This window comes from Macrobrachium rosenbergii, chromosome 21 (genome assembly GCF_040412425.1).
Source record: "Macrobrachium rosenbergii isolate ZJJX-2024 chromosome 21, ASM4041242v1, whole genome shotgun sequence".
NCBI classification, from domain to species: Eukaryota; Metazoa; Arthropoda; class Malacostraca; order Decapoda; family Palaemonidae; genus Macrobrachium; species Macrobrachium rosenbergii.
Window position 1 is genome coordinate 63,148,105 of NC_089761.1, and position 13,668 is coordinate 63,161,772.

General features: G+C 39.0%; 1 protein-coding gene across 1 annotated transcript in view; it reads right to left on the bottom strand.

Moving 5' to 3' along the window:
- parvin (beta-parvin) overlaps positions 1-13,668 on the bottom strand; it is a 130,941-nt gene that overhangs the window by 108,178 nt on the left and 9,095 nt on the right. The window contains exons 5-6 of the mRNA XM_067123920.1: positions 13,001-13,123; positions 11,851-11,997 (exon numbers count right to left, since the gene is read on the bottom strand). Coding sequence (XP_066980021.1) covers positions 11,851-11,997; positions 13,001-13,123 — 270 coding nt within the window. The remainder of the gene's footprint in view (positions 1-11,850; positions 11,998-13,000; positions 13,124-13,668) is intronic.

Sequence of the window (13,668 nt, forward strand, 5' to 3'; positions counted from 1 at the left end):
GATTCGGTGGGAGGAATCTGAGTGGAGACCTCTAAACAACTGAAAGTTCAACTGTACCTTATGTTCTCCTGGGGTAAGAGCCAGGAGGACATAGCCACCGGACCGTGATCACTGTTAAGGGAAATGTAATGTCACAGACCAGTCTACTAGACCGCCCTTGCTGTGATGGGGTTATGGTAGATAAGCGAACACACAGCGAGGTGAAAGCCAGAGAAAACCTTCCCCAGCCACAGAAGGGGTGACTGGAGGATGTCGGGGACTAAAGACCAAAATAAAGAATGGGCTTGGTAGTTAGCCCGCAACCCCTTCCCCGCCTTGTAGGGGAAAGAGGGGACATTACATCTAATGTGTACCTGAAAGGCAACAAAGATTAAGATACTCAAGAAATGAAACTCATCTGCATCTGACGTCTGGTTCAGCTTATACGGCCCAAACTCTCTGCCCGAAGGTAAAAAGCCAGATGACAGGAGGGAGAGAGAGCCAGTTACTCACCTTTCATGCCCAATCATGCACGTATAACAGACGAGACACAACACTGTCCTGTACAGGAGCTGGGTAAGTTACACAACTTGTTGAGCAGCCACCACTGGCCCCAAGGAGAAGGTATCCAAGGACCGATGGGTAACGTCCCGTAGGTAAAAAGAGGTGAATGTGGTCTGGCGTGACCACACTCCCGCTCTCAGTACCTGCTGAACCAACAGATTCTTCTTGAATGCCAAAGTGGGCGCAATGCCTCTCATCTCGTGAGCGTGGGGGCCTAGAGCGCTGGTGTCATCCTCCCCAGCTGCTGCATACACTTTCTTGATAACCTCATGAAGCCAGAAGGAAATCGCGTTCTTGGACACCTCCTTCTTAAGGGTTCTGGTGCTAACGAAGAGGCATCGACACTTAGGCCTGAGGCGCCGAGTTCTCTTCAGATAGCGCCGTACCACCCGTACAGGACAGAATAGCAACTCGACAGGGTCATTATCTACGAAGTCACTCAGGGATGGGATCTTGAAAGACTCAAACCAAGCATCAGGGACCGCTGGGTTCTGAGTCTTCGCTACGAACTCTGGGACAAATTCGAGCGTCAGCGATGCCCACCCCCTTGAGTGTTTTAACTGCAAAGGAAAGTCCCTGTAATTCGCTAATCCTCTTCGCCGATGCCAGGGCTAGCAAGAAGACTGTCTTGAGAGTCAGATCCCTGTCTGTGGCTTCTCGCAGTGGCTCGTATGGGGCACGAGTCAGGCTCCACAAAACGAGAGACACATCCCACTCAGGGGGCCTGAGTTCCCTGGGCAGGCAAGACCGTTCGAAGCTCCTCATCAGCAAAGATATTTCCAGGGAGGACGAAATATTGATGCCTTTCAACTTTAGGACTAGGGCCAAAGCAGCCCTGTATCCTTTTACCGCTGAAACCAACCAACAGGAGCTTCTCCCGACGAAGATAGACAAGGAAATCAGCTACCTGCTGAAGAGTGGCTCCGACCAGAGAGTAACCTCATCTACGACACCAACCACAGAAGATGGCCCATTTACCCTGGTAAACCGCTGCTGAAGACTTCCTGAGGTATCCTGCCATCTCTGTCGCTGCTCGGCAAGAAAAGCCTCTCGCTTGCAAGAGATGGTGGATAACTTCCAGGCGAGAAGAGACAGGCAGGCCCTGGCCTGGTGGTACCGTTCTACATGCAGATGACGTAGAAGATTGTGCCAGAGGGGAAGCTCTCTCGGAACCTAGGAGAGTAGAGCCAGCAGGTCTGGATACCAAGCAGCCTCTGGACGCTTGGGAGCCACCAAGATCATTCGAAGGTTCGTCGACACCAGGATTTGACTGATAACTGGGCGAAAGGAGACAGAACGAAGGAAAAGCATACACCTCGAGGTTGTCCCACGAGTGTTGGAAGGCATCTTCTGCAGCTGCCCATGGGTCCGGTACGACGGAGAAGAAGGTTGGAAGCCTCCTGTTGTACCGGGAGGCAAACAGATCCACTATTGGACGTCCCCACAGGTCGAAGAGCCTGTCCGCCAAGCTCTGGTGAAGGGACCACTCGGACCCCACTACCTGATTCCGACGGCTGAGCGTGTCTGCCAGGATGTTCCTCTTGTCCAGAATGTATCTGGCTGACAGCTCCACAGAGTGGGCTATTGCCCATTGGTGCACCTGCAACATCAACACGTGGAGAGCGCGGGAGACAAGACCCCCTTGCTTCCAAGTTACACAGAGAATCCAATGTAGATCTGTCAAATTGTGACCTGAATTGAGTTGGAGTTAAAATTTTATTTTCTTGAATGTGCCATGTTAGTCGTGCATTTACCATTTTCTCTAGTAATTGGCATAAACAATTTGTTAAAGAAATTGGTCTGTAATTATGTACATTACTGGGATCCTTTCCAGGCTTGGGGATAGGAATAATTACAGCTTTATGTCATTCATCAGGAAATAAATTTTGAAGCCATAAGTGATTATAAGATTGTAATAAGCATGACTTTGCCAAAGGTGCTAAGTGGCAGATCATTTCAAAACAAATATTGTCACTTCCATGGGCAGACTTATTGCTGTTCAACAGAGCAAAATCCAACTCTTCCTTATTAAATTTTCTGTTATGATAGATATCTTATATTGTTTCAAAATTAATTGTTATTAATTCTATATTATTTTTCTTTGTGCGGAAGTGTTCGTCTAAATTATTATCACTACTTACATTTGCTAAGTTTTGTCTTATTGCATTACTTATTTCTTTTGGATCAAGGGTTCTTTTCCCATCTTTCAATGTGCATGTCTAGGTGGTTTAACAAGGGTATCATGCATTTTCTTGAATTTTTCCCATATTTTTTCGTATGGGAGTATTATTAGAGAGATCTGATGCATATTTCCCCTGTGAAATGATTCTTCCTTGAATTACAGTACTTCTTTTTTAATTTTTGATGATAATTTGTTGTAGAGGGGGTTTTAATGTATCAATTTCTAGCAATAATATGGTCATTTTTTGTAAAGTTCCTTCTAATGTCGGTAATGTTTTATTAATTTTGTTGAATTTTTTATTTAAATTATCTAGTCGTCTCCCTACTGAGTGTTTGATTTTTATCAAATCTGTTAGCTTATCAGACCACCATGGAATTTTGTCTTGTTGGATGAGGTTTTGATTTTGGTATTGCTTTATCAGCAGCATTTTTAATGAAATCAGCGAGAAATTTATTAGTTTCATTATGGTCGTTCAAATATTCAAATGTTGGGATATTCTTAGTGTGCATTCCATATTGCTCACAATATGCTTTATAAATGTTATAGTGAGTGACATGTTTTGCAGGATCATTTCGTAATAATGAAATTAATAATGGGAAATGGTCACTGGTGTGCAAGTCATCAACTGTATTCCAATCTAATCTGTCTACTATGTTTGAGGTACATGGAATTAAGTCTCCTGAGGAAAATGTTCCGTGTGTTTTTGAATAATATGTGCTGACTTTGTCATTATTTATACAGCACATGCCATTTGAATCTATAAATTCTTCTACTTTACTTCCTGGTCTATTTGAGTTTGAACAATTATAGTCCCATATTGAGTTGTGAGCATTAAAATAACCTGCTATTAATGTAGGTTCCCTGGCATTGTTAAATAATTCTTTAAGTTTGTCAATGTCATAATTTTTATTAGGTTGGCTGTATAAATTATAGATTAGATAATTATCATTTTTTATTCAGATATTAATACCTGATATTTGCAAGTCAGTAATGTTTACATGTACTTTGTCATAAACTACTTTGTTATGTACATATATGGCTGTACCTAAATTTCCTTCTTCCTCTCGTGATGCTGATGCTAAGGTATATTTACCTATTGTTGATACTGTTTTGTTGACATGTTGTAAACATAATATCATTGGTTCATATTCTTTTAGTAATCGTTGTGCTTCTCCTAGGTGTAATCTGGTCTGCAGACCATTTACGTTCCATTGTATAATATAGGTACTGAAAATATTGTTTTATAGCGGTCGAGTTTTACTTTCTTTTTTTGTATTACCAATTTGGATTTTTCTAATAGTTTACTCACGAAATTTGTTTGCTTTTCTTTATATTAGGTGTGCAATGCACAAGCAATCTTTTAGCTCTTCGTTGGGTGAGTCGGTAGAGTTGCGGACTGGCACTCGCTGGGCCGGAGTTCGATTCCCGCTGGCTGATGAAGAGTTAGAGGAATTTATTTCTGGTGATAGAAATTCATTTCTCGCTATAATGTGGTTCGGATTCCACAATAAGCTGTAGGTCCCGTTGCTAAGTAACCAATTGGTTCTTAGCAACATAAAATAAATCTAATCCTTCGGGCCAGCCCTAGGAGAGCCGATAATCAGCTCAGTGGTCTGGTAAAACTAAGGTATACTTAACAAGCAATTTTTTTCATGGGTGCTCAAATCAGTTGTTTCTTTTTTCTATGTTACATAAAATTTCTTATAATGTTTGTTAAACCATCTTTTGTTATGTTTTTGTTATCACTGCTAAATTCAACAAAACAATTGTTACATCCACATGCGTTACCATGTACATTTCTTGTTTCATCGTTCTTGTACCAATTATTGGAGATGGAGTAAATCTCTTCTCCTTTGACATAATCATTGTTATCTATGGTAAGGTTCTCTTCACCTTCTTCAATGTTTTGGACATCTGCTTCCATGGGTTTTGCTATTATTTTAGGAGATAAAGGTATATTCTTAGTTGGTTTTTGTTTCTGTTCTTTCTTCATATCCTTTTTCTGTTCTTTCTTCATATCCTTTGTCTTTGATTTAACAAGAGTTTCTCTATTTACAGTTGGTCTCTTCGTTTAAAGTGGTGTTCTCTCCGACAGTCTCTTTTTATCTTTAATTTCTGGTCCATCACAACTTTCCTCTGCTACTTCTGTAGTAGCATCTTCTTGTGCTATTTGCATTAATACTTCAAATGAATTTGATAAAATTTTATCCATATCATTTGTGCTTGTTCCTTTATTTATTACAAATTTAGTTTTTGTTACTTTTTGTTTGTAAGGCATTTTCTTGGGATTTTTTTGTTCTCCATTTCTTCTATCTGTAAGTGTTTCTGTTTCATTACTGGTTTTCGTTACTGGAGAATATGTATGTTTCTTGGACAGATCTTGAATTCCTCTCACTTTCAGTTCCAATTTAGCTTACTTTATAGACATTCCTGTCCTTTTTTGTAAGATTTTAAATTCTGTATTGTACATATAAACAAGCACTTTTTGGACCTTGAGTGATGACCTTGCCCAAAGTTTACACACTTTGGCGTACTACATTTCCATTGTGTGGTATATTCGTCAGAACCACAATAAGCACAGATACGTTCATTTCGACAGTTTTTTTCTTCATGCACCCATATTTACTACAATTTTGACATTGTAGTGGTTTTCTGACAGTCTCAGTTCTCTATTTTGACCCAAAGTTTTTATTTTTTGAGGTAGGTTTTGACCTTCAAATTTTATTTTTGCAATTCTTAATATTTTATTATTCTCTTTACTTTGCATTATATATATCTCACAATCTTGGACTTCGGGATATCTCATTTTAAGAGAGTCCAGTAGTCGTTATTAGTATATTCGTTCTTTGCGCCGTCGTAACCCGAAAACAGAAGCCGAAAAAATCTCGAAAATCGTCAAAAATCATATTATTTTCAGGAAATACATTAATGAGTTTACATCAAAAAACCTTCAAATTAAATGCGTTTTTGTTTCATAGTGTCATGTTTTTTTATAATTACATTTACATTATTGATACTTTTTATGGAGAAATAGTCTTCAGATTGGTTTTTGTTGTGGCTTCAATAAGTCATGTCCTTTCTTTTATTTGTCTGAATGACATTTCTGTTGTTGGATGTCTTTTTAATAAGTAGTTGGGGGCCAACTGGTGCTCGGGAGCTAACGGGAGCTCAGGAGCCAACTGTCGCTCAGGAGCAGACGGGCACTCTGAAGACAATGGGTGCTCAGTAAGGACCAAACTTTCTGCAACAACACATTCAGGAGCCAAGGGGAGTTCTGGCGCCACAGGGTGCTTTGGCGCCAAAGACCGCTCCCTCCCCGGAAGATAGTAAAGATTCGGTCACCGCAGAGTGCTCCAGAGCAAGATGGAGCTCAGCAGAAGCTACAATTTCACGAGATGGGTGCTCGGGCGCTAATGGGTGCTCAGACACTATCTTATGCCCAGACGTACTCTCCGAAACTAAGGATGGGCGCTCAGCAGAAGACAAGTTCCTTGATGAAGAAGAGTGCTTATGAGCAGAAGCGTGCTTAAGCCAATGAAATCTGCCCCACCAACTCCAGACTGTCCCAAAAACTGCAAGATGGAAGTTGATCTTGATTAGGCTCTTTAAACCTTTTAACATGCACTGAAGGAAACTGAGACACTTCCTTTGCGCGCCTCTTCGAAGGGGAAGATTCGCCTTTGAAGTGCCACTGGCACCTAGGACTTGAATCACTACTAGATACACTAGGTGATGCATGGTCCACTTCCATCTAGACGCCTTTCCAGCGGCACTCTGTTGTAACCTGGGATGCGGCAACAGGTCCAACTGAGGGGGAGACTGCCTGTGGGCAGACCCCACTGACCTCCTTTGGGCTACCAGTTTGGCAGCACTTTTACACTTAACTTGTCCATTAAGGACTTCACCGAAGTGGCTAACTGTTTCATTGTGTTCACTAATGACCCAAATTTAAGGTTAACTCTTGACTCAAGGCTGGCAATGGGGTCAGGATTGGGAGTAAGGGAGCCGGGGTGAGGAGTGGTTGGTACAGACTAAGAGGTGGGATTAGGTAGAATAATAGACACAGAATCAGGAATACCATCATTAACAGACTTAGCAGAGACCCGACTAGCTAATGTCTTCTTACTACTAGCTCTAGAAGCTGCCTTCCTCTTCTTATCTCTAACTAATTTAGTCAAATGACTATTCAAAGCCCCGTGAAACACATTAATCACAAGTCAAGTCAGGAGAACATATCTGACCCCTACAAGTCATGCAGAGTGTGTGAGGGTCATAACAGGCTTTAGTTAATCTAGTATTGCAGCCTATACTGCAATACCTAAAACTCTCGGAGCCAGAATTGGACACAGCCAACGAGTCACAAGTCAACAAGCCTAATAATAAAGTCTAAGTGCAGAAAAAAACAGTCAAATTCAGTAATTCTGACTGAGAACACCTGACATTGTCTACTGCCAAAAAGGCTATGAAAAATGTGAATGCTTCACCAATTGTTGTCAAATAAGATCATCTAAAAGCAAAAAATTCCAAAAAACCTCTGCTGCTAATTACTGTATCCACAGCCATCAGCCGGCAGAAAGTTGCTGAACTCATTTCCTGAGCTGGTTCCTCTCTTACCCCAAAAGTGGGCAGGGTCAGTCACCTAGCCAAAACAAAAGTAGCGCTACTGCGAATTTCAAAATTCTAGCTGCTGACAAGTAGAAATCTATAGCTATGTAATTACTTGGTAAGTTGCTTATATCAAAAAGAAAGTTTACATGTTCTGTGGATCTTGAAAAGGCATATGACAGGGTACCAAGAAGAGTAGTTTATTGGTGTTTGAGAAAGAGAGGAGTACCAGAGAAGTTGGTAAGGTTAGTGAAGAGATGTATGAGGGGGCAAGAACCAGGTACAGACAAAATATGGGGAGACTGAGGCATTCCCTGTGGAGGTTGGCCTCCATTAGGGATCAGCTCAGAGTCCACTCTTGTTCCTTGTCATTATAGACACTTTGACATCGGAATGGGAACTGATGTTAGCTGATGATTTAGTCATTATAGCTGACACAGAAGAAGAACTGCAAGAAATGCTTTTAGCATGGAAAGGAGCCCTAGAAAAGAAAGGGTTGAAAATGAACACTGGAAAGACAGATCTAATGATTGGTAATAAAGAAGGACCTGAAGAAGTAAACATTCAAGTGGAAGATGGGACAGTGCTTAAACAGAACGATGAGTTTCACTACTTGGGATCAATACTAGCAGAGGAGGGAGTTACTGAGAAAGCAGTGAGACAGAGTGAAAGAAGCATGGCAAAAATAGAGAGAAGTACTGAAGTTGTTTTGGACAAGAAAATGCCATTAAGGCTCAAAATGAAGATTTATAAGACAGTTACCAGGCCCGTACTATTATATGGGACAGAAACTTGGGCACTTAAGAGGAAAGAGGAGGGACTGTTGGAAAGAGCCGAGATGACAATGGTGAGATGGATTGCTGGAATATCACTACTGGAAAGGAGGGAGAGTCAAGATATAAGAAGAATGTGTGGTACATGTAATGTAAAGGCGAAGGCTAAGGAAGCTCGTCTGAGATACTATGGCCATGTTATAAGGAGAGAGGAGAAGGAACCAATCAAGAGAGCTAAGAACATGCCAGTGATGGGGAGGAGTGTGGGGCATCAGTGGATCAGATGGATGGATGTGGTGAGGAGGGATATGGGTGAGTTGGGACTGGGGGAAGATGCAAGGAATAGAAATAGATAGAAAAAGTTGACTGGAGGAGCCAACTCTGCTATACAATGGGACTAATAAGGTTGAAAGAAGAAGATTGCTTGGCTCCAACAATGAAGGTCTAAAACAAAAATCACAAGCTATGATTTCATAAAAATATGCAGCATCTTTCATGGTTTGGGTAGAAATTAATGTCATATTATTAACAAAGCAGTAAAACTGAAGACTACTACTGTATTGTGGCCTGATTCCTGCCAATCACCAATAGAAAAATTTACCGTTTTTTGTTTATATTTATATTTTCCAACTTTTGCTCATGTTTTTACATTCATCCCCAAGGGGATGGTATTAAACATGGTAGTAGGACATGATGCCGAATGCACTCAGGCCAAAAGACTAGAGGCCGAAGCCAAGAAGCCGAACATACAGGAAGAAGAATGGACATGATGCTGAATGGCCAGAATTTTGAATGGCCAAATGCTGAACAGACATGAGGCTGAATGTACAAGAAGTTGAAACAATCTTGGGTATGTCGTAAATTAGATACTAGCCACAACCTTAATTAGATAATTACCAATTTCATTACTGGTAACAAGGAAAACAATTTTTTTTCTATTTGAAATTCACCATTCCTTGAGTTTGATCATGGATTTTGTTAAGACAGCATGAGGAGGAAGATAGCTTCTTTTAAGTGGGTATGCCTACGTTGTGGATAAAAAGGTTAATGACACTACATACTGGCAGTGTGAAAAACGCAAAAAGAGTGTGGTGCTAGACCTAAAACTATTGCTGATAAAAGTACAAAGCAATGCATGCGATCATTCTCATCCACTTGATGGGGCCCGTAAATTTGGTTTTTAAAGTATTGGACAGTATTAGGAGTAAAGCTGAGCATTTGGAAGAAGTTACGAGCACCATAATCAGAAATGCAACGGAAGAATTGCCACTCAGTGTAGCTGGAGCCCTACTTAAGAAAAAACACTTGAAACAATCATACGAAGAGCAAGAAAGGCAGAAATGGTCGAAGCTTTGGACGTAACAATGCAAGGAGAGAACTTTCGGATGTCTGAAAGTGATGCTGTTGTTATCTTTTCAACTAAAAATATTTGGAACTCTTATCAAAAAAGCAAATGTGGTTTGGAGGTGGAAGACTCTGCCCCACTAGGCAAACAACCATATACTATCAATGTGCTTATTTCAGAACACAAAACTTTGCCTTTAGTTTATTGTATAACAAGTAAGAAGCACGAAAGAACCTTATGGCAAAATTTTTAATTTCCTGAAAAACAGTGGAGTAAATTATCCAACTTTCATAACATCGGATTTCGAAAAAGCACTAAGTAATACTGTAGTGTTAAGCAAACTTTCCCAAACACATTATTTCTTCAATTTTGGCCAATGCCTATGGGACAACATTCAAGCTAGCAGACTGCAAAACTGGTATGCCGAACCTGAGAATGCACACCTCATTAACCAACTGTAGGCTCTTGCTTTTGCCCCACTACCTGATGTTCAAGAATTATTTGACAAATTCCTTGCTCAATTAGTTCCCACAATTAATGAAATATTAAGCAACTTTATAGTTTTTTTTTTTTAGAGAACATGGTTAGTAGTGTAGCAAGGAACAAGGAAGGCTATTTTCGATGTAGAATTATGGTCAGTTCACTCTCATGTTATGGATAATTTGCCCAAAACCAACAATTTGCTTGAAGGTTGGTTCTCAAAAAATGGTTTAATATAATGCATCCCACATTACCCAAGCTTCTTAGAATTATCAAGAGAGAACAAGCTACAAATGAAGTTTTAATCGAACATGCATCTATCTATTTCAAGGATAAACAAAAAATATGATGCCATCAATGAAAGGATTTGAAAATAACAAAGAAGAATGTGCTTTAGCTTTCAATATTTAATTACATAAAATATTAATGCATTTTTTACATTATTATTTTAAAACTGTTTTCAATAATATTTTGTAAAAGAAAGTTGCAAATAATGGTTGCAATGATTACAATCTTTAGTTCTATAATAAAATTTTTATATATATTTTTTTACATTATGATTTATTACTCGTAATTTATTTCACTTCATTATTATTTTATGGCTTACATTCTTTTCAATAATATTTTGTGAAAGAAAGTTGCAAATAATGGTTTTAATTATCTATCCTATTACTTTCAACTTCTTATATATTCGGCATCTTGTCCATTCATCTTCCGGTCAGTTCGATTTCCCGGCCGTTCGGCATCACGTCCAATCTTCCTCCTGTCCGTTCGACTTCTTGGCTTCGGCTAAGTGCATTTGGCATCATGTTCGCACATGATTAAATATAGACCCTACTTTGCACGTTAACTGGTAGTTACCCAAACTAAGGTTCCAGACTAAGCTAGGCTACTGCTTTATTCTCATATCCCCACTTCAGAGTTCAAACCTTACCAGTACAATTGTGAAGCCGGACAAAAATTTTGGGTATTCTAAGGATCAGCTCTGCTCAGACTGTGCGGAACAGTTCCTCGAATATGAGAGACATTAGGGAGCCTTATGTTCAAGATGGGATTGGTTAAAGAAATCTATTATAAAAGCAACCATACTAACCTAACCTAGTAGGCCATGTTACTTAGCCAGGGGGCCAAACTCCCTGGTAAAGGAAGGTCCACTTTTTACCAAAGTTCCCCTATAACAATGCGTGTGCGCAATAGCAAAAATATAATCAGTTCTGAGATTAATTACAGGTCAATTACAGTTGAGTAACAAAAAATAACAGTAAATTCTTGATAAGCAACCAAAATGCTATAGTAAACATCAATTTCCATGGTAATACCTGACGCAGAGCTAAAACTTAGTTCTACCAAATTTTGTACTTTGCACTCAAAATGACAAACCAAACACATAGCCTATGCAATGACACCTTGATCAAACACCTAATCAGTTTTATGAATAGCCTAATACATAATGTATTTCTTGACTAGCGAGACCATGTTAAAAAAATGTGTGTAACTCATCTTCCTACATTCTACCACGCGCCAGGCCTATCCTGAATCAATTAATATGGCAACAGTCATACAATGGATAGGTTGACAATACGTGAGGTTAAAAATAACTTAGCCTATGCTGACCCAGTCTATGCCAGCTGCGAAAATTGTTTGTTTAAACAAATTTCCTAGAGAATTTGCGTCCACCCTAGACTAACCTACTTACACTGATATTTAATTCAACGTATTTAACTGGTTCTTAGGTGTATAAGTAAGCTATAAATCTTAAAATCGCTTGTATAAAACTTAAAGTATTACAATGTGTAGGTGTCATGTAAAAGAATGAGTCACCCCTCAAAAGTAAACAAACATGACACCTGGACATTTCACTTAAATTTTTACCTTATTTAGGAACATTAAATAAGTAAAAATCTCAGTTCACAGTAACTCACCTTCTTTTACTTTCTTCTTTCTGCCCAAAGTTCCTATTTTGTCCCAAAAAGACTCGTTTGACTCATCTTTTCTCGGAGTGTGCGGTCTGGGCGACTTCGGTCTTTGAGAAGCCATCTTGAGAGTGCCAACTTCAGCCTCGCCTTCCCCTGATAAGACCAAAGAGAAAGAAAGAAAAAAGGTGCCGCCAAATTCAAGATTATGTCTTATGCTGTCATCATCTTGTTCTTCATCCTAACATAGGCTATGGTAACTGTACGTCCTTACTTGTTGCGATATAAAATTGTAATTCGGCTCTTAAAATTCCCTCAGCTCGTTGTTATTTCCGATTACATTCCTAAGGAAATGCTTTAGTAACTGGCTACATACTGTGCAATACTTATGAGAAAACAATGTTCACGCTCGGCCGTTCGTCTCTATATAAGAAACTGAGGAAGTCCGTGTGACTGTTTATTACTGTGCTAATTCGTGGATAACCATTTGTGCAGAAAACTTCCACATTACATTAGCAAAAGAGTTTGAGTTGAAGCACACAAAAGATGCACATCATCATCACAGTTGAAGCACTATATATATATATATATATATATATATATATATATATATATATATATATATATATATATATATATATACTATAAAATGACCTCATTCAAACTGGATGGTATCAAATGGAGTACAGTATTTATTCAGAAAAAGTAATAAATACTCCATTTGATACCATCCAGTTTGAATGAGGTCCTTTTAGTAATTCTACTAATGCACAGAACAATTGTAATTGTAATTGATAAATATTAATATATATATATATATATATATATATATATATATATATATATATATATATATATATATAATGTGTGCGTGTCTGTGTGTGTTGATACAGTAAATTTATACAACTACATGAAAATCTGACATAAGGATTCGATATCAGTTATAAGAAGTTCGTAAATCGAAAAATGTGCGTCACAGTTATCAGTAGTGATAGGTTTTGTATTCAGTAAATTTCATATTCATTTCTGCTTACTGTTAATAAGACGCAGACACGAGCACGTGTAAACATGCTACATGTATAAAAATTCCTTACATTCATTGTCTGGAAAGCTTGATACTAACAAACGCATTGAAAAACGGTGGTACTGTGTAACTAACCTTTTCGTATACCCAATATGGCATCAGTCGTCTCAGGATCCGTCACCACTATGTTGGGACCGAAGCCTCTTCCTCGGCCGTCACCACTGCTGGTGCGGTTGCCTGCACCTGCTGTTGCCCCACCTGCAGCAAAGTCGAGATCATTGAGGCAAATTAGAACGGCACCTCGACGTCAGTAACAAATATAGAGTGGGAGTGTGGGAATGACTTCACCCACAATCCGTCTGGACCGCTTGTCATGCACCCACAGTCCCACTATTCTGTACACTGACATGGAAATCATTCAAACCAAGGTCAAACCATGTTCCACGAATAAGAGATTTTTATTTTTTACATTATTTTTCATGATCAATTGAAAATATATTTATCTGAATGATAGTAGGGTGAAAATGAAAATGTTTAAGACATGTTTATAACGGAGCATTTATTCAAATATTTCACAAATAAGTTTCTCATAAGAAAAAACTATACAAACTGTCAGTGACAAACGCTGGCCAAGTGAACCTAAGCTGAACAAGGTTAATAGTGATGACTTAATCCTGAATACCATCGAAATCAAATTAGTTAAGCCACATATATAACGAGGCATTTCTTTCAGCATTTATTATGTCGGTTTCATATTTATTTACTATCGTGATAACTGATTGTTTGCGTCTGTAAGTTTCATA